General features: G+C 42.1%; 1 protein-coding gene across 2 annotated transcripts in view; it reads left to right on the top strand.

The window, feature by feature from the left end:
* PLB1 (phospholipase B1) overlaps positions 1-21,654 on the top strand; it is a 106,514-nt gene that overhangs the window by 74,779 nt on the left and 10,081 nt on the right. For both annotated transcript variants that reach the window (XM_086869971.1, XM_086869978.1), the window contains 10 exons: positions 970-1,065; positions 2,162-2,233; positions 9,991-10,062; positions 12,251-12,311; positions 12,981-13,039; positions 15,518-15,576; positions 17,003-17,046; positions 18,228-18,327; positions 19,717-19,768; positions 21,515-21,595. In XM_086869971.1, the coding sequence (XP_086726097.1) occupies positions 970-1,065; positions 2,162-2,233; positions 9,991-10,062; positions 12,251-12,311; positions 12,981-13,039; positions 15,518-15,576; positions 17,003-17,046; positions 18,228-18,327; positions 19,717-19,768; positions 21,515-21,595 (696 nt within the window). The remainder of the gene's footprint in view (positions 1-969; positions 1,066-2,161; positions 2,234-9,990; positions 10,063-12,250; positions 12,312-12,980; positions 13,040-15,517; positions 15,577-17,002; positions 17,047-18,227; positions 18,328-19,716; positions 19,769-21,514; positions 21,596-21,654) is intronic.

The following is a 21,654-nucleotide window of genomic DNA, read 5'->3' as shown; positions in this document are numbered from 1 at the left end:
TTTGGAAAACTGTCTGAAAGCTTCAAAGGTGTTTCGTTTTGTTTGTGTGTGAAACTGGTGCCCATGAAAAGTCATCCCTAGGGCTTTTGGTACTGAGGGTAGGGAACACAGAAAATAAAACAGAAGAAGCAAAATATTTCTGAACTTTTCTTTTTGTAATGTCACAAGCATTAGTTCAGATTTTAAGAAGTTCAGGATGCACTTTTAGTTTCTTATCTCACACAAAATTCAGATGTTCCTGAATTGAAAGATCTGTCTCTAAACACGGCAAAAGATATGATGCAGATGTTGGTAGTAGTCCTCTAAAAAGCAAGCCCAAGCACACTGAAACAAAGCCTGCTCAAGTTTTGAGGAAGAATTGCTCTGACGAAAAAAAGTTGTTTCAGTCATGTGTGACCCTAATCTCCGAATTCATGTGACACACAAGTTACTTAAATTTCCAAACTCCATTTCCTTCAGATCCTCCAGTACCTGTATTAACCCTGTATTACAGTACAGCTTTGTTCAGAAAAGGGATTGCTTTGGTGTGCATGGTCAGTTGGGCTGCCTTCCATCAAACACTTACTTGCTTCTTGATCCTTTCAAAACTCACAGCAGTAGGTACTGCAGAGTATAACATTGCCTGTGGTTCTAGTTCTAATGACAACTGGAACCAGGGAGAGGAACTCATCCTTATAGCAGAACCTGAGCAGGAGCTGTACCCATAATTGAAAATGGTGGTTTTGCTGCTTCTGGATGGATCTCCCCATGGAGGCACATAATCATCTCTAGCTAAGTGTTTCTGGTAGTTCATAGGTCTGCTTAAGTACAGTTTGTATTGCCAGATAATCAGGAAACTTTCTGCAATGGAGCAGGGAGAACAAGTAACATGAATCTCTCTTTACTGGTTCTGATTTGGCCTTAGCAACTCCAGATTGGAAGTGTGGGGATTTTTCTATACTCAGATGTAATTTATGTTTTTATTTGTAGGATGGGAATCCAGATGTCTCCTACTTTGCACCTGACTGCTTCCATCCAAGCCAGAAAGGCCATTCTCAGCTTGCTAGGGCTCTGTGGAATGCTGTGGTAAGGTGACAGGCTCTGCATATAATGAGAACTTCACCTAGACCTGACTACCATTAAAATCTCTGTAATAAGCATTTCAATTAAGGCCTGAATAACACTGGACTGTGTGTTTGTCTCTCCTTAACTAGTTAAATACGTTCTGGCTTTGGCGCTGCCCTCTGACTAGAATCTCTTGGTTCTTAAAGTGTGTGGTGAGGAGAGGTGTGCTGCATGTGCACGATCAGTCATTATGTGACTTCAATTGAGCAACTTAAAGTTTTCTTCATCCATTTTTATGCAAGGCAGGATAGTATTTAATAAGGATGATGTTTCTGTGGACTGCTATGGGAAACCATCAAATAAAGAATTCTTTTAAATTTGTCAATTCAAAATGGATTAGTTAGAAGTTTGTTTTAAATCTATGTGTTGTTAATGTCTCATTAGGAATTAAAGTTGCTTTAATTCAGTTTAGTTTTACTACTTTTGGAAATTAGTTAAGCTAAATAAAGATGAGTCACTAAAGATTGCTTAAGCAAACCCATTTTACTTAGTGTTGCAATGCAGTAGTACCCAGCAGTCAGAGGCAGTATCTTGGATCCTGGATAGTAACTTCCATATACTTTGGGATAATATTTTAAAAGCTGACATGATTGCTTGCAATCAAGCAGTACCTCTAATTACATTTGGTATTATCTTCTACACATAAACAACTTTTTGTTCGAGATGCCATCATGCAGCTTAGCTATAAAAAATGGAGGGACTCAATGTCCTTTATGCAAGAGAAGAAAGTTTATGACCTTGCCTTCTGGCAAAATTCCAAGGAACTTCATGTGCCTGCCAAAATCTTCCAGGAGTTTAAACTGATCCACTGTAGCTTTCCACTTCCTATTTTAAGCTTCTTTCGAAAGCTGTTCTTTTGTTTTGTGGTTGCCATTTTCTTTCTGAGAAGTATATGCATTTCAGCCTTGGATATAAATCTATGTCTGTAAATACAGGCATCTTTGTATAGATTTGAAAGGTATATTTATGTCAGAGTTTCTTTAATTAGAATTGAATTAGAATTTGAAATTTAAGATGAGCTGGTTAAAAAAATAGGTTCTTTTGTCTTTGTTTCTAGTTACAGCCTGTAGGCCAGAAAGCAGACTCATTTGATTTCTCAGCTGACATCGTCCTTCGCTGTCCAGCTCAGGTAAATATATCCACATTTTGGAAGCTCTCTGTCAGGAGGCTGTACTGCTTGTGCTTGCTGCAGAGAGCAGGGATTTGGTATATCTGGAATAAGTACTTAAAGCTTTATTCTCTGTTCACCTCTGAGTGAGCAGGTGTTCTCATCTACCTGCGCTGGTGTCCCATGGCCATTTTGCTGTGTTGTGAATACTGATTGACAACATGCTGATTTGTGTGTTTGCAGTTGCAGCAGAGGTTGTTTTTTGTTGTTTGTGAAGTACAGAGGCAGCTCAAGCAGCAAACAACAGAATATGCTGCATTAACTTTCCCATCAGAATCAATGAGGTTTGGGCACCACAGCAGCTTTGAAAACCCAGAATCTTTCATCTCTTGCATTAGTGACAGGTTGGTTTACCTGGCCTGATCCATAATAGGAATACTTCAGACTCTTTGGAAGCTGCTTCTGCAGTTAGAAAACAAGCTGCTGAACTTGCAGAACAGTGGCTAGGTACCAGCAAGTGGAAATGACTGATGCAGGCAGCAGCAATTGGGAACAATTGGCTCCCTTTCTTCAGCAGTTATTCTCAGAGGGAACAAGGTTTGCAGGGCCTAGGTATGGCTTTATGTTTTTCTCTGGGAGCCACTTAGGGCTGGATGGAGTTGACACACAAGCATACCCCCTTATCCAGGTAATCAATTGGAAAGGACCAGATATTTGTCAGGTTTTGGGATCTTTGATCAGCACCAGCAGCTTCTCATTGAGCTTAGCTCAGGATGAATTTGAGAAGTGCTGGAAGATGGGCGGAGTTGGCTCTGAAAGAGGACAATTTAGAAAGTTAATAACAAATAGAGCCTTACAGAGCTTCTCAATGGGAGACATGACCTCTGTCTCTCCCCATTGCTGATCAAGGACCCATTTGATGGTACCATGGGTCCTTTCTACAATTGATTGTCCCATGGGATTGAAGGGTATACCAGTGGTGTGCTTCATGTCCCACTGGTTGAGAAAGTCTTTTCGTTTGTGGGAGTTGTAAGCAGGGCTTGTTGTTGTTGTCTGTTTTTATTTGTTTGAGGACTCCTATGGTGGCAAACGCAAAGAGAAAATGCCAGATGGTGTAATTGGCATTTTCTCCTGAGTGGGCTGATGCAAACACTGCACCTGAGAGTGCAGTGTTTGCACTCTGACACAGGGATATATTTTAACATCCCAAAAGATGGGAAGTGCATCACATCAGTTTGCCAAAGTTGGCAGCTGTTTAGGCCCTGGGGGTTGACCCCAGAACCTAGAGATGGTACTGGTAGTTTGGAGAGTTGGGGAAAGTGGTGACAATCGACCACGCTTGCTCTTTGGACAATTGGAACATTCTTATTAACACTGGTACATTCTGGTGGTAAAATTCATGGGGTATCTTTGCCTGGGCAAAGATATCTGGTAGGTTGGTAGGTTCAGAAAACATGGCTAGGGTGTCCACTCTCCTGTTCCTCTCCGTGATGGTACCTGGGAGGTCGGTGTGAGACCTGACATGCATAATATGAAATGGTTGCTTTCTGTGGGAGATAAGGTAGATTAGTTTAGAAAATAAGTGGTATAAATTTGGATTGGAGACCTCTTTCAGAAAAGAATGTTCTGCTCTCATAGCTACTCCGGTGACATAGGACAAATCTGTCATCAAATTGAAAGGTTCTTGGAAAATTTCAAAAGCTCTGACGATGGCTGCTAACTCAGCAATTTGTGGGGATTCTACCACCACGTGGACATCAGACTCCCACTTCTGTATCCTGGGATCCCTCCAAGTCATCACTGACTTGTGGGATGCCCCTGAACCATCGGTAAAAATTGTCAGTGTCTTGAGAGGTTTTCTGCTTTACATTAATTTGGGGACCAGATTGAAAGCCGAATTAAACAATTTCTGGCTTGGCAAATGGATTGAAATTTTGCCTGGGTAGCTATCAAAAGTGAACTGGAGGCTCCCATTGGTCTGGAGCAAATGCTCCAGATTTCCAGTAGTTGATGGTAGAAAGATGCATGTGAACTCACTACCCACAGGAGAGCAGAGGCGAGCCCTAGCCATTTTAATTAAGTCGGCTATCAGTTCTTGACGGATAGTGATTGTCTTTGTAGGTTGATTGTGGGAAAAGATCCATTCTAAAATGATCAGGAGATCTTTCATCTGGGTGTCCCACTGAAAAATAAAAGCATGAAACTGTGGGGCTTTACCTAGGACTGCTATCTGGAAGGGCAAGCTTGGCTTGAAGTGATGTGCTTGCCGCGAGGACAGGGCCTCCTAAATCTTGGTAATGGACACTCGGGTCTTGGGCATGAGGGCCCGCTGCTGCGAAGAAGGTTGAACAATGGCATGAGGACCTCCATCATTATCCCCAGCACACGAATAGGGGACACACACAGTTGATGGACCTGCAGAGTTGGTGGAGATACCACAGGGTCTTCGGGACATCCCAGATGGAGAGCTGCTGGGGTATGACGGTCCGCTCACGGATCTGAAGTCCGAGGTAGGTCTGGGGGCAGGTGTACTGGATCTTGTCTTGCAAATCTAGAAGCCTGCCTCTTTGATGTTTTGGATGGTCTTCCTTAATGTGGCATCTAGGTAAGCCTTTTACGGTGCACAGACAAAGATGTTATCCATATAATGGTATATAAGTGCCTCAGGGAAAAGTCTCCTCACCAGGAATAGGATGTAGGTGACATACTACTGGTATATAGATGGAGAGCTTTTCATTCCTTGTGGAAGGACCAGCCAGTGGTATCTTTTAAGAGGGGCCTGTCTGTTTGGAGAAGGCACAGAGAAAACAAACCTGGGGGCATCTCGGGGATGGAGTGGAATGTTGAAGAAGCAGTCCTTGATGTCAATCACTGCTATCTTCTGGGGCAGCATTGTGGGTGAGGGCAAGCCAGGTTGCAGAGACCCCATGTCCTCAATGGCCTCGTTGACCTTGCGGAGGTCATGGAGGAGCCTCCACCTATCCTTGCCAGGATTTTTCAGGACACAGATAGGGGAATTTCAAGAGCTGTTGGTCTCAATGATGTGGCCCTTGGCAAGTTGCTCCTCCATGAGGGCTTCCAAAGAGCACAATTTTTTTATCGGAAAGGAGCCACTGGTCAACCCACACTGGATGGTCTTGTTTCCAGGTGAGTTGAGGAGCAGTAGGGTTTGTGTGCTTTACAGTAGGTCTTACTAAAAATTCCTACAGGGAATGTGCATGGAAGTCCCCCATTGGGACAACAGGTCTCTGCCCCACAAGGTGATAGGGGCCCTCACCACAAATGGCTGGATGGTTGTGGTTTTGCCCTTGGGACCTTCAACAACATCATTGTGCATGCTATGCATAGAAACCGCAACATCCCCAATCCCTGAGATCATACCAGCCACAGGCTGCAATTCCCAGGTGAATGGCCATGATAGTGACATCTGCCCCAGGGTCTATCATCCCTAGACGGGAGAATTTTTCCCCATGACAGAACAGGCCACACTCTAAGATGGGTTTATTGTTGCCCACAATCTGTGTCCACATCATGGTGGGATTGAGAGGGACTCATTTTGGGTATTCAGGAGGCAGTAGCCTAGGTCATTAGCATTAGCATTAGCATTAGGTCAAGCCTAATGCTTGAGCAGTAGGCTGACCCTGGGGAAGTTGGTATGGTGGGTCAACAGAGGAGATAGTGACAAAAATCTTGGCCCCTGGAGTCACAGTCACAATTTCTGGTAAAATGTTTATTTGTTCTGGCTCATTGATGGAGTCCCCACCAATTAAAATGTCTTGAGGGCTATTGTGTGGCGCAAGTTTCCCTGTTGGAATTTTATAAATATCTTCATCAAGAAAGTCAATGGACAATGTGCTTGCCAGCTGGTGCCAGGTTCCCACCTGAACCTTTGAGCATGTGGGATCTGTTTCATATGTGGAGGAACCTCTGGAACTGATGTTTGCTTCTCCTGGTGTTCCAGAATGGTGGACAGAGCAGGCCAGGACAGCATTCCATTTGTTGTTGTAGTGCAGGGCTGTCCCATGCTCTGCTGGAAGTTTCCTGAGTGCTGCTGGTAAGGTGATTGTCCCTTGGACCACTGATAGTTCTTACAATTGTCCTGTGGGGCCATCCATTCTGGGCAGTCTTTTAAAAAATGTCCTAATTCACTGCAGCAGAAATGTGTGCCTTTGTCTTTTTGGGAAACTGCAGTGAAGGCTCCTGCCACCCTGTTGACAATGCCTTTGGTAACTGCCTGTGCCACAGTATTTTTGGTGGAGGAATGCTTGGTGCAAGTCTTCACCATTTGTTTAATTTGTTCCTTTACAAGGGGTAGAGCCTTTAGGATTGTTATGCATTGCGTGTTAGCATTTGCGAGAGCAATTTTGTTCAGAACCTCTTTTCAACTTTCAGGACTTTCTAATTGTTCTTCCAGGGCCACTTTTAATAGGTCTACAAATTTTATAAATGTTGCATCAACCCCTTGCTTGATGTTAATGAAGTGCTGTGTTGGTATGGTATCATCGGGGATGAGGGGCAAAGACGTTTTGGCTGTGGTGGCTATGTCCTGCAATGCAGCTTCTGGTATAACATTCACTTGATCAACCGATCAAGTTTTTGAAAGGTTTTTGAAAGTCACCTTCTGCTAACTGCTCAATAGACAAACTGGGTCTATTGGCAACTTTTGAATAAGTGTCTGATAAAGACTTTAAGTGTTTTTTCCACTGCCTTTCTTACAGAATATATTTGGCTGGGGAAAGGAGACAGTTCATAATATTTTTGATGTTGTGAGGGACCAATGTGTGTGAGGAGGAGGTGGCTTTGATCAAGTTTTTGAAAAAGTGGGATCCCTGGCCATGTTCATTTGCCACCTTAACTAATTCTTTAATTTCCCCATAGAGGATGTGCTCCCAGGAATTGTTGGCTGTTGGCCTTCTCCTCCATTTGTAAACAACTGGGAAAGCAGAGATCATATTTGCCAGTTCCCACTCTCCCTCCTGGGTGGTCTCCCTTTGAGTCTTGGCCCAGCAGTCCTCAGACTGGGTGTTTGAGTCTGAGGACTCGGTGGTCTCATCCTTTCAAAGAGGATGGAGGGTGCTTTACTTTGCACAGGGCCCTTTTGGATAGACCAGATCTGCCTGATGGCTTGAGGCAGTGGAAGTGAAGATGGCTTCCTTCTGGTTTTTGCCATTGCCACTTCCAGTTCCAGTGTTACGAGAACCAGAAGGGGGTTGTGTTGCCGCTGAAGATGAATAGATCACACAGACACAGCTCGAGGTGTGGTGAAAGGAAGAGAAAGTTTATTTCTTCTCCCAGGATTTATAGGTTTCTGACCACAGCCAGGGATTGGATGGTCAGGATAACACTTTGCCAACCACTAGCCGTGAGAGATGTCCATCACAAGATGTGTAACAGAAGGAATGCATACATATCTCTATGTTTACGGTTACTGTCCTGGGAAAGTTCTAGAAAACTATGTCAGCAAGCTCAGCAGCTGAGTTTTGAGGGCCACAGGGTTAGACAGCAGGGGAGAAGTCAACAGCAGAAAGGGTGGAGTTTACGGAAGCGGGGGGTCTGCAAGGGGAGAGGAGTTCCCAATGATAGGGGGAGGTCCTGACACACTTACACCCACTGATGACACAGGAGGAAAGGAGGAGCAGGATGCAATAGAAGTGTGGAGAAAGGCGATGAAGAGGCAGGGAGGTGGCTGTTTAGAGGATTCGAGGTGGGAAAACATGAACATGGGGGTGATAAAATGGCGGGGCTGGCCACGTTGCCAGCACCATTTTGTGGGTCAGTAACAAGAGGTGGGACTGGGTAGAGTGGCATAGGACGGAGGGCAAGGGGAAGGTCCAGGGCAGCATGGTCAGTGCTGTCCTGGCAGGGGGAGAGAGGGGATCAGGAGGCATCAGGGCATTGGCAGCCACCCTGTGCAACACTGCGACGACTGCCTGCTGATCACCCCTCAGCTGGTGACATTTTAGGAATACAGGGAGAGGGTAAAAAGGAAGGGGCTTTTACTGAGGACCTGAAACCTCTCCTGAATTTTCCCCAAGTTTTTCAATTGACTTAGCTATAGTATGAAATAAAGGAAAAACTTTGCCATCCATAAATCACCACCAGGTTGAATGTCATATAATTTTATCCCAACATTGTCCCAAAACTCTCCCAAGAAAACAGAATCCCATGCAACATTAGGGAGATATTTAGAGACCCAATGAAAAAATCTCTTTAATTGCCCCTTAGAAAACTTAAATTCTCCTGCAGCAAGGGTTTCCACAACTTGGTAATAAAAGTCCATCTGAGGAGGGCTGAGCTTAGGACGGCTCAGTTTGTTGCCCATCCTCTGTTCTTTGCTCCCACACCCAACAGTAAAAGGAAAACAGAAAGGAAAAGACCCCAATATAACAACTTAAAATTTTTCTTCAGGCAGCACAAAGCCCACTGGGTCAACAGAAAGCTGTTGGGTGTATGGTCAACCAGCCATCAACCAGCCTCCAGAATCTTTTACCTTGCTGTCGTTGGAGGGTTTCACTCGCCCCTCGGAGAGCCTTCATTTGAACATTAAGGGTTCTCCTTGGGGAGCTGGCTAACCTGAAGGTGGTTTGTGTGTTGCAGCTGAAAGCTGCAGGAGATGCTTCTCCAGGGATCCCCTAGCAGAGGTCCCTGTTCAGGTACCAGCTGTTGCAGTCTGGTCAGTGGTCTGGGTGCCACGACTTTTCCAGAGAAGCATCCTTGGAAGGACTCTCTTGGGCACACAGGCACTCCCTGCCCTGCCAAGAGTGATCTCATCTCTGAGCCCTGAAAAGGGCTGTTGAGTGATTGCAGCTCTTCGGGTGACATCCAGGTGACACGGAAGGAGGGACGGGAGCCTTGTGCAGTTTTCCGCAAGGAGTTTTAGTCTAGATCCAGGGACACGGAGAACTCCAGCTACTGCGAAGGGGTCAGGGACTGAAACTCCAGATAGTCAAAAGGAAGGAGGGGTTTAGATAGGAGCATCAGGAGTAGTCAACTGAGAGTTCAGGGGCGGAGCAAAGGGAAGGGACTAATGGGGTACATAGAATTTGCACGGAGTATATAAATTTTGGGCTCTAAGGCATGCTGGGGGTGACTCCTTTTGTTGCTCCATTAAAGAAGGAACTTGTTTAGGAGCTTTCCCTCCAAGGGAGAGTTGTGGATTCTTTCTTAATTGGCCCACTGGCCTCCACAATAGCCTGCCTTCTAATTTTAGTGCTTTTTAAGACTTCCTTATTCAGATGCCAGAGTTTCTCTTGATTGAGGTAAGTGAGCCTCCAGGTGAATTTTTTTTGTCTATATGATGTGCATGTCTTCCTGAATGCATGCTGCATTAGTAGGGGACAAAAATTATGATAGAATTTCTACAGCCTCCCTTGGAGGGAAGAATGATCTTTTCAATAAGCAGTCTTTCATCCCCCTGCTGCTGACAGAAGATCTGCCCAGTTTTGTCTAGATTATACATCAGTGCCTTTTGAAAGGACTAAACATCTAATAAAGTCTAATTTGAAATGTTAGGAGAGGAAAATATTAAACTGCAGTCAGCATCTGGAATATGTAATTTTTTTCCTATGGTACTAAACACAAATTTTACGAATTTTAAGGAAGGATCATAGTTTCAAAGTCCATATTCCAATTTTATATTTTAGGCAATTACTTTCTTGGTATGATACCTTGGTGTCACTTGTTATGGTTTGTGCCATGTGCCTATTGCGTAGTTTCTCTTATTTCTCTTATTTTAAGATAAAGATTAAGAAAGAGCATTTTGTTTTCTCTTTCTCCAGAACAGTCCCTTCCTGGGAACGTACAGGAATAGTAACTACACACCTGTGGAGCCCACTAGAGAGCCAATAGAGGTAATTGTTGCACCTTTTGCTGCATTTTAGGTCAACTATGTGAAGCTGCATCTGGTCTCATAACACATCATCCTGAATTTATAGATTACATAAACTAATACAGGTTTTTGGAAAGGAATTCTGCCTTGCATTGCACTTTTCATTGTGAAAAAAAATGTTTTCCTAAAAGCCAAACAAAATTAATTATATTACCGGTGCAATTGTATTAAAACTGTAACCAAAGTAAGAAAACTAGAATGCATAATTAATTTAGATAGCAAGTTCCTCACAGTATTGAGAAGCTATCTTAGAATCCTGACCCCCAAATAATCTGAGGTAGGTTTAGGTATTCTGCTCTGGAGGCACTGTTCTTCTTACATTCAAGTAAGCTTAACCTGTAGAAAGCAGTCACCTTTACATATTGGATTTGTGACTCTATATAAAGGTGATAAGAGTCCCATCTCAAAGGGACTTAATTTCGACCATGACTGAGCAACTATCATGATGCATGTTAAATAAACTGCAGAAACAGATATTGTGTGTAGAACTTGAAGAAATGGAGCGGTTATTTGCTTGGCAGTCAAAACGGACTGGCATGGGGGTGCTCATAACTAACCCAATTATCAAAATCTTTGTGTGCCAAAGAACAGCAACTTTTGTCTTAGCAAGTCATAGTTTGCAGTACTGAAAGGGGATTTTTATCTGTAGAGCTAGAGTTATACTTTTAATACGTAATTCTTGGACTTCCACTGAATCACAACAGCTTTTGAAATTATAAAGGAAAGTAGAGAGAGAGAAAAGCAACACTTTCTGATCTAAAAATAAGCCTATCTGTCCTTTCTAGCCTCTGCAACCAGACTTTAGTGGTTGATAGTGGAGTCTATCACAACTTTTTTTTACAAGAACAGATGAATTTGTTGTGTTGTTTTTAACAGTAACCATGCTTCCTGAAGACCACTGGTCCATGTAGTTTTACTCTGGTAGAATTGTGCAGTCATGGAATAATTGAGATTGGAAGGGACCTCTAAGACATCCCTAGCCTGACCTCCTGCTTCTAGCAGGGCTGGCCCTTCAATCAGCTAACACAGTTGTCATTGCTCTTGCAAGGGCTGGCCACTGTAAAAATTTTAGTTTTTCCCTTGCTGCCTTCTTGGCTGATATGATTGCTTGTTACCAAAAATCAGGGGGAGACATTCATCAGCTTCTCTGCTGGTGAACTAAGGTGTTCTGCAATATGTATTTGATTCAGTATCTTCAACTGGGGGAATATACATAATAACTATTATGTCATCTAAAAATGCATGGTAAAGTATAAATATTTAGAGCCTGACATCTTTCTTTCCTGGTAGCTTTAAAGGTTTGAATTTTTTTCAAATTTTATATTTAGTAAAAGCAAGCAATTTTTGAAAGTTTCTTGGGAAAGAATAGGTTCCTGGCAAGGTACATGGGGAATGATAATATAATAATAGAATATGTAAAGTTGTTCCAATGCTTGGTCACCTTTCCAGTGAAGAAATTTTTTTCTAATATCCAATCTGAACCTTCCCTGGTGCAACTTGAGTCCATTCCCCCTTGTTCCTTCACCAGTTACCTGGGAGAAGAGACAGACTCCTGCCTTGTCACATCTCCTTTCATGCAGTGGTAGAGTGATAAGGTCGCCCCTGAGCCACCTTTGCTCCAGATTAAACAATCCCCAGCTTCAGCGGCTCCTCATGGGACTTGCGTTCAAACCCTTCACCAGTTAATATAATAATACTTTAATAATATAATACATTAATATAACATTACTTTGCAGGGGATTTTATTGTAGATTTTTATTTGCTTTTACATCTGATATCTTTTGAGACAGAGTAAGACTTCAAACCTGGAGACCCCACCTTGTAGGTCATGGACAAAATTTCTAGGCAGTGGAGAGAGAAAAAATAATTATCCTTATGGAACTTTGTAATAAGCAGTATTTCAAGATGAAATGTTTTGCCTTTGGAAAAGTTTTATGCTTTAGCTAGAAAATGTCACCAGAAGTAATTATTGTTTGGATAGTATTCCACAAATAGGTGTAAAAGACTGTTGAGCTACACAGGCACCTAACTAGAATCTATGTTTTAACTTGGTTTTGCACTTCACAGTACAACTAAACCATTTATGAATTCCTTTATGAACATTATCTTTTAGCTACAAGATGAAACAATTTTGTAACTTCTCATTTCAGAATTGGGGCAGTGAACTGTCATGTCCTGGTCATACTCCATCTAGTCGTGTCCCAACATCAGGTGAGAAAGAACTCCTAACCTAAAATCACACATGGGAAAAATTTCATCTTTTGTTTCTAAAAACAATAAGATGTTGAAATTGCACAACCTAGATGGAAAGTAAGCAATAAAACCTGATATATTTAGCAGCAGGGGAAAAAGTCTATCTTGCCATTCACAGTAAGTTCTGCATGACAGCAAGTATATCTCTGTGGATAAATGGGATCACATTTATTGTATGAATGTATGATGTACATCATTCATCATACAGCAACATGGCAGATTAAAACTGCCCAGGAGGGTTAGTGACTAAACAGTGCATTGTAAGTGTTGTGTGTAGTTTGAAGATTTTACAGGGAGATTTTTAACAGGAAATACTGATCTATGACCCAAACCTGTAAGACAATTAAAAGAAATTGAATATATACATCTGTAAATATATCTAGTCTGCTTTCATTTTTTTACCTAAGGTGTTTTAAGTTCCATTTCTTTGCATGCTAGTGTATTACACTGTGGCAAGCAAAGGCAAGAAGTTACACATCTCGCCTAGATGACACATAGAACATGAGGGTTTTTCTACCTTAAAAGTCTGCAAAAATGCCATCAGATTGGTAACTAAGGCTTGCATATTTATTCTATTAAACAGTATTTTGTCACTAATCCTGCTTTTATTCTCCTACTGCTTTTTAGTGCATGAGCTACGGCCTGCTGACATCAAAGCCATAGGAGCACTTGGAGATTCCCTGACTGTGAGTACTGCTGTATTCCCACACTTAGAATGAGAAAAGCAGTTGTTGATTTCTACACAGATGTTGTCATATCAGGCATCATCAGATAGAAAGCAAATTGCTTTGGCTTGGCAAAGCAAAACTCATCTACCTGGTTCCCTTTGCAAAGAAATAGCCTGAAGGAATATGAGTTACACAGGCAATTGTGTCATCCAGTAAAGAATAGTTCAGGCCAGAACAGAAATGGGATCCCATTCTCTGTTACATACAGTTTATTCAAGAGTTTTTGAAATGGGAATTGGCTGTTTTATAGGAATAGTCTTTTCTGACATGGAAAAAAAAGAAGCAAAAGCAGTTGATATTTTTGATGCAAGAGACATTTTGCTGAAAACTCCCAGGGAAATAATTGATGGCAAAATGAAGTGCTTCCCACTTGAGATAATTCTGATACTTCTATATTTTGGAGTTTTGCTTTCAGATTTTGTTTCCTGGGTTAGGTATCTTCCAGTTAAAGCTCTGATGTATTTCAAGTACTAAGAAATGGAAGTTTAAAACAAAAAGTAGGCACAAAAATGAAAAAAAAAAACCCAGAGAAGAATAGCAGGGAACACTGCAGATCTACACTGAAGTTTTCTGAGAAGAAGTTCTAGAATTACACAGTCCAACAGAATTGTTCTGGCATGAGATGAAAGGAAACATTTGCGTCAACAGTTCCCATGAAGTTTAACTCCTGAACTAAACTAGTGCTCATTCTAGCAGCTTCTGTTCCTGTTGAGTTCAGAGGGACTTGTAGGATCTGAAGCTCTTCAGTGGTCAGGCTTATCTTATAGTCAGGTGTGCCTGTCCTCATTATGCATCATGCACCTTCTCATTAGCTCTTAAACTAATTTTGCTTGACCTGATGTAATTCTGCCTTTCCTCCTGCTGCAAAGCTTTGAGTTTTTCTTAGAAGAAATCAGTAAAGCACTATAAGTCTCCCTCCTATCCATTGCCATGACTCTTAAAATTAATTGCTTTATTTCCTCCCCCACATCAACTGCTAGGTATGTGCACTAGCACATATCTCTTATTTTAAAAATATTGGTACTTTTAATATATGAAATATCTCAGAAAGCCCTAGTCATAGGGGTCAGATTATGATGCTTGTGGTCTCTGTCTCAGGAGATGAGCAAGACAGGTTCTCATAATGCCCTTATTCATGTAGTTCCTACCACTTGCCACTGCCACAACAAAGTGTGTTTGGGGATTTTATTAAGTGATTTATTTGGAGGGCCAGAAAAACTGGCATAGTATTTCCCACATGTGTACACATACATCTCCCACAGCAGCCATGCATGCTTCGTACATCATAAGCATCCTTGGCACAGGGGGTCTGCAGCAGCAAATTCGGCCAAGGCATGGATTTTCCTCCTGATACTCCTCACAAGAATGCAGTCAGTTTTTATGCCTGAATTGATACCATGGCTTTTTGATTAATTAAAATTAGATGAGACGATTAAAAAACTGTAAAGCTGCAGAAGAACTCCTTCTCATGTTTGCTGCCCTGAATGCAAGGCAGAATGCTGACCTTGCTAGAGGTCTGTCCCTGTCCTGTGAGCTACTCAAATTCATGACAGAGGTCTTTGTTTTGATGGCTTTATGTATTTATTTAATTTTGAAGGATTCAAAAGTTCACAGTGCAGGAAGAAAGGCTGTCTCAGTCTAGATACAGTTGGAGATTAATGAAACATTGAGCAGTTTAGTCATGTCACTAGTTAGAATTCATCTGACTTCTCTAGCACCAATGCACAGTGAAAGCAGTAGACACACCAACATGCTTATCTATACTGGCAAAAAAAAAATCCTGTCTACACCTCATCAAGTCTGTTTGTTAAGTAGCAGACTGGATCCAGGAGAGGAAGAATGAATTGTACACCAAAGATTTGTTTTCTTGGCAGATTAAAAAGCAGCTCCTCTGATTTATGTACAGCTAAAACTGGAGATTTTTCACCAGTGTTTGGGGTTTTTTTCCTGGATTATTAAGTCTTGCAAAATCATCTTTCTTCAGGAAATGCCAGGATGAAGCATTTTCCATCAGAAAAAAAAATCAAACAAATACAAAGCTGTTGATGTTAATCTGGGTCCCATTGGGTTGCTAAAACAGTACGAGCAGCCACTTTAAAGTCTTTTGTCCTTGACCTTACAATCTGATGTCCTCTGGATGGATTATAACTCCTCTGATGCTCCATGGTCTACTATCTAGATGAGTTCCTTTTGCATATGAGAAGAAGCATAGGAAAATTGAAGTGTGGGAGATGCAGGGCTACCCACAGTCCAGGGTGTGGTGGTGAATAAGGACAAAGACCACTTATGCTAAAACTGGGATATTGTAAAAGCTTGGCTGAATGCAGAGTAATGTTACTAGAATGCTTCTTTCAATAAATGATGTTTATCTTACCTAAATTTGTAGGGCTTTATTTTCTTTTAGTATTTTATCAATTGTATTTCCATCTTTTCCAGACTGCAGTAGGAGCCAAAGTACCAGACCTACAAACAGACTGGAAGGGACTTTCCTGGAGGTAAGTGAAAATGCTGGTTTGGTTTTTTTTATTTTTCTGTCCACACAGTTAAAAGTGTGGGTCACCTGGTTGTGTAGTTACATCTTTGTATATGTAAATTTAAAGGAAGGATGCTGACAGCTGTCAACCTGAAAATTAAGCCTTCTGATAATGTTTTCATAGTTTTAGTTGCTTTCCTATGAGACTGTGGTAAACATAAGTTGTTTACACATTCCTTCTAAGAAACATCTTTTGGTGGACGTTTTGCATGACCAGTGTGCTTGGGAAGGTGGTAACTTAATTATCCAATCCCTGTTCATTCTCAAGAATCTATAAATACTGGAGTCAGAAAATAAAGTCACAGGTCTTTGTTCTAACACTGAAAGTAGTAGTGTGAATCATTTTGTGTCCTTTAGCGACAGACGGCAAGTATTGCTTGTTAAGGATTGGAGGAGTCAGGACTGGAAGAGGAGTGATTCCTGTGGATGGGTTGTATATGTTTTTGTGGGCTTTTTCTTGCCTCTTTTCTTCTTTTCTTTTTCTTGTGTGTCTGTGTTAACCCAATCTGATTGCTACAAGCATGGTCCCATGTCACAGTACCTTTTAGCCTTTTCCTAGTCTCTCTGGAACTTAGTCAAAGTGTTGCTGTGCTTATCTACTGCAGTGTCTAATGCTAGAAGGTCTGAGTGAGTGTGGATTGGCATGAACATGGCAAAAGCACTGCATACATACTCAGTGAAGATGTTCCAAACACCTTTGCTATTGCAAAGTGGGCAAGCACTGCACATCAGAGAGTGTGAAGGTCAATATCCATGTTAGAGTGGAAGGAAACTGCCTGCTCCCTATGGGCAGACATATAGTTGATAAGTGTGTGCATGTATACGTTGTCCTCTTTGCTCTTTCTACAGCCCTTTGCTTGTGTCTACAGGCATGAATATTTTCAGGAGGGGCTGCCACAAGTGGTGTACGTTTATTGGCTCTGCACGCAGACAAGTTCTGAACGGTAGAGGCAGAGGCTGTATGTAATCGGCATTGCAGAATTGCAAATAGGTAGTTAATGAATATTTAATGCAATCTCTGCCATACATAACTGTGCACAAATGTAGTTTCATCAAGGTAACATGCAGAAACTTTAGTGAGGAAATATGCCTTTCTGTGATAGGTATCCCATCATGTCCATATGAAAAATCAGTTCTCCCAATATGGTCTGTTCCCAGCCTGAAGGCATAGTTTCTATCTTAGTGCTGTCCTGATTTATTTAATGCAACTTATCTTTTCACTACTTTCCCTGAATTCCTGTGGTTTATCTCTTTAGTCCTGTTTGAAGCAAGTATTTTGGAGTGTATGTGTGTGTTTTTCTTGGACTGCTACAACAACATATGGTGACAACAAGACAGATGGCTGCAGGATTAACCCCACTGGGTGATTTTATTCTTTCTCTTTGTAGTATTGGAGGTGATGCGATCCTGGAGATCCAGGCTACTTTACCCAGTGAGTATCCTAGAAAAGCAAAAGTTGGGTTTTACACTGAAAGTCGTTTAAGTGGATGCTAGGAAGCATCTGGAAATGCTCATTCTTTCCTTGAAAATGGTGGGGATGTCCATCTTTTGTGGGTATAAGTAGTTCATGTGAGTGAGAACTGAAATCCAGACTGACCTGGTTAGCTGTAAAATTAATTCAGCCCCTCCACATCACAGGACCTGCATGTGATTGTATCATCCTTTAGACCAAAAAGAATTAGGAGTAAATGTGCTGAAGGTGACAGGAGTTCATGGCAGGCCTGCTCCTCCCTTATTTTGTTTTTTGCTTTTGAGTGACTAACTGTACTGTCTGTGGACAAATGAAGGGTTATGAAACAAGTAGCACTGTCTAACCAGGACTGTTGACAAAGCTATGGTTCTTCCTGACAATGTCAAGTTGCTACATAGCAGTAGAAAAAAAAATCTGAAAGTACTATATATTTTTGCCCTAGTGTTCTGTGCAATTGGGCCTGTAGTTGCCATAGAAACCATTAAGTGGTCAACATGACAATGAATTGGAAGGCACTTGGTTTACAATGGCTGCTCTATTTGTATGTGATCTGTGCTGTGGAGCAGTTTGACAGTACCTGACATTGTTAGTAATAAAATCTGATGTGTTTTGCCTTGTACCAGGCATATCACTGTGTTTGAAGAAAAATAGAAGGCGCAATTCATTTATGCATTATAAATGAGATTCTATAAAGAGGTTTCAGACAGCACTACAGACATAGTAACAATAACAGTTTACAGACATCATGCTTCCCCACTGTAAGTTTCAGTGAAATCTAGAAAAATGAAAAAAATACACTTCTCTGCCATAAGTATTATCATCTAGCTGGAGGAGTGAGAGGTAGAGTGCCATATTCAGGGAACATTTAAATTCAAGACTGGTGGATGCCCAAGATCCACCTATGCATCTTCTGGCCCACCAGGCCCTGACTCCTCAGGCCCTTGGAGAGAAATCATTGCAGTGATGAAATTTGGACAGTAACTAGAGTCTTCAAAGCAGGTGTGTCTCTTGCTACTGTAAAGTCGCAGTTGAAAAAACAGGTCCATATTCTCACCACTCAATTGGCTCCTGCTTCTGCAGGGGGGCAATGCTGCTGGCTGTAATGTTGTAAATGGTTAAACACTGTGGCTTTTCTTTTTAAGACATCTTGAAGAAATTCAATCCAAACCTCTTTGGCTTCTCCACTGGCAGTTCTAATGAAACAGCTGGATTCAACGTTGCAGAGAGAAATGCCACAGCACGGTAAGGACAATCCCAAACAAGAAGGGCAAAGGAATGAGAGTAACCTACTTTTGTGATGCATGTCAGGGTTGAGGTAATGCTGATGACCTGCTGGTACGCAGCATGCTTCTGTGATCTGATGTTTTAAATTGTGAATTCCAGGGTTTCATTTTTTAAAATTCAATTCAGTGTTTGGGGGATCTATTTGTTATTTTTTTCTAAATTAGACACAAGCTTCTTTTCTTTATTTGATTGTTGTCCATAATTTTTGAGCCAATGCCTTAGTTATGCATCTAATTCAACCAGTACCTTTTTCTGCCCAGTCTTAATTGTACAGGTCCCTAATTCACTGTCAAGTACTAACTGTAATGAGGAAAAAATTCATGAGCATATCTTTTATTCTTTGATTTCTAGAGAATGTCTCTGAACCTAACAAATAGAAGCCACTGCTACCCTAATGGCATTAAAAATTATCCCTGTTTGCAGTGCAAAATTAAATTTTAAAAAAAAAAAGCATCTGGGAAATAACTCCTTTCTCTTCCTGAAGAAAAACTACTAGTCTATTAACAACCAAAACATGTAAGAATCTGTATGGCTTACACTGCCTGCTCCATGAATACTCACAGAATTTGTTTCCAAAGCTTTTTGTGACACCTTTAACAACCATTAAATCTGCTTCAAGAAAGATTTAGGATAACTATCAAAGCCTGTATAGCTACTAAATATTTAATAGATTCCCTGAGCAAAGCTGACTCAGCGTGATCAATATGGTTCTAGGAATCCAAATAACGTAACTGCTTTTGTATAGCTGCTGGAGAGAGGCAGGGCTTATTAGCTCAAGCACAGTCTTTTTCTAGTATAGCAGGAGATCATTTTCAGCTGGTGTCTCAGCATGGCTTGTGCTTTGACCCATGCATGTTGCATCCTGTCCAGAGCTGGACCGGGGCTCTCAAGCCTGGCAGTCCCACAATGTAAGCACTCTCTTCCAGCCATAAGACAAGCCATAAGAATTTAAGGCCAGATCAGGAAGGCTGGTTAGATGCCCAGCTTCTGTGTCAGCACCAAACTCCCCCACTAGATTTTTGAAGCGAGTTATGCAACTCAATGTCTCTGTGCATCTGGGCATTAGTGGTTTTTTTTCCCAAACAAAATGCACTGAGGCCATCTCTGAGATGGGAAGAGCTCATACCAGTCGCCTGCCACTTGGCAGCCATTCCAGCTGAAGCCTTTTCAGATCAGATTATTCACTTGTGCAACTTGGTCCTTCAGTGTTTGCTCAGCCTTTTGAGGCATCACTTTCCTTATAATGATTATTGCTGATCCTGAGATCCCCCTGCAATGAGGAGTGGGGGTCAAGAAGGTGATGTTCTTTTAGAGCACACATCTAAAATCTTCTGTTCTCTCTCCTAGTGATATGCCAGCCCAAGCACATGCTTTGGTGGAGCTGATGAGAAGCAGCTCGGTAAGTGGGATTTGGGCCACACCTCAGTGTTGCTATGGTCTCTGGGAGATAACTGTAATTAATGGGATGTTTGAGTCATGAAGAGTGCTTTACTGGTGAAAGAAAAGTCCTTGTCTCTACTGTGCTTTCCAAGATGAATGTGCAAGATTAATTACCCCTAATGTAGGGTGCAATGCAGCCAGGAGATGTAAGGATGGTAGTGAGGAACAGAAAAAATCTGAAGGCTCTGGTGAGATCACAGAATTGCTTTGTTAGCAGCAACCTTCAAAGTGAAGGTCATAAAGGCTGACTGTAAAATTGCTGAAGCAGGTACATGCAGACCAACATGAGTCACAATATCCACTATACTGGGGACTACTCAAGTCTTTGCAGGAGAAAAAGCCTTCTCAAAGTCTGGTTTTGAGCAGGCAAATAATTGATCAGTGACCAGAAACCTCAGGAATGAATGAATCTCTGCCACACCATAATCTTTTAGAGAACTAGTAGGGGATCTAGCATTGTGGACGAGTCTGTTGTGCCAGCTCCACTGAGGGCTATGAAGGACATCAAAAGCTGTGAGGAGAAGAAATCTGAGAAAGCCAAGGCTGCCCTGCTCTGGGTGTTAGCTGAATTTGAGTGGATGACAGTCTGGGTGTGAGCTATCGGTTCAGGGAGAGCATTCCCTCTAAGGGAATGGGAGTGCCTGGTGCTCCTTGGCTCAGACTGAATGGGAAAGGAAGGCACTGAATAAGCAGGATTTGTCAAAGCATGTGGCTCTCCATGCCAGAGCTCGTGAGAGATGGTGCATGCTCACCCCACTGTCAGTTACTCAGCATTGCCAATTGTTTGGAAGTGAAGGGAGCTGGTATGGCTTTTCAGTAGAATAGAAGAGGAGAGGCTGTCATGCTTTGTTTTATTCACAGCTTTTTATGCATTTTTTTTTTAAAGGGAGAGGGGTGTGTCCTGGCCATAACATTGCCTCTTCATGAAAGTCTTTCTGAGCAAATTGCTGGTTAAAGAGGAGAATTCAGACATGTGGGTGATTCCCAGGCCCTCCCTCTATTTCTGGGATCCTTTCGCAGATGTTTGTTATGTAAATGCACTACACTAAAAATAGCTGCCTTTGATTCCTTTCTTTGTACTGAATGTTACAAAATGTTTTGATGAGATCCAGCTCTCAGCAGTGTCTATTGTTAGCTTGTGGTGACGTGGATGCTGCAGCTGCCCTTATATGAGCTCAGTGAAGTCACCAGCCTCCTGGACTCTTCTATTTTAATTCAGCTGTCTGTTCCCTGGGGCACCCCTTGCCCCTCCTGGCCACGGGGTAATTCTTGCCCAGCTGGCAGGGATCCCCAGCAGCTCCAGTTCCACAGTTACATGAGTCACTCCAGCCTCCATTCCCCCATGGCTTTATCCCCACGCTGCCTGCAGTGTGCAGCCATGGCTGGCATATATCTTCTGTCCATCCCTGTTTTGAAGCTGACATTCATTTAGGGATGCTTGCTGCCACAGACACATTTCCATGCTTGGTTACCCTGAGAGAGCTTGTCTGCTGAAGGGAATTTCCTTACAGAAGGCAAGGTGAATTGCAGTAGACTAGCAAACTGTTCAGATTTTCCCCCTGGAAAGATGCTTTTCTTTTGCCAGTTTAACTCAGCATATCTTCTTTGTTCTGCCCTACTCTCTGTGCCCCATTTAGCACCTTTTGTGATGTGCTAAATGCCTAAGCAATGGATGCTGCAATCTGTTTATTTTATGTACCACTAGAAAATTAACTTCAAGGAAGACTGGAAGCTGATTACCATTCTTGTTGGAGGCAGCGACCTATGCCAGTACTGCTTGGACAAGGTTTGTATCTCTGAATTAGGCATGCTCATCCAGGCATTTGGCTTTGGAGGCATAACCAG

Source organism: Cyanistes caeruleus, chromosome 2 (genome assembly GCF_971803275.1).
Source record: "Cyanistes caeruleus chromosome 2, bCyaCae1.hap1.1, whole genome shotgun sequence".
NCBI classification, from domain to species: Eukaryota; Metazoa; Chordata; class Aves; order Passeriformes; family Paridae; genus Cyanistes; species Cyanistes caeruleus.
Note: the sequence above shows the minus strand (reverse complement) of the source record. Positions and strands in the feature narration are given on the sequence as shown.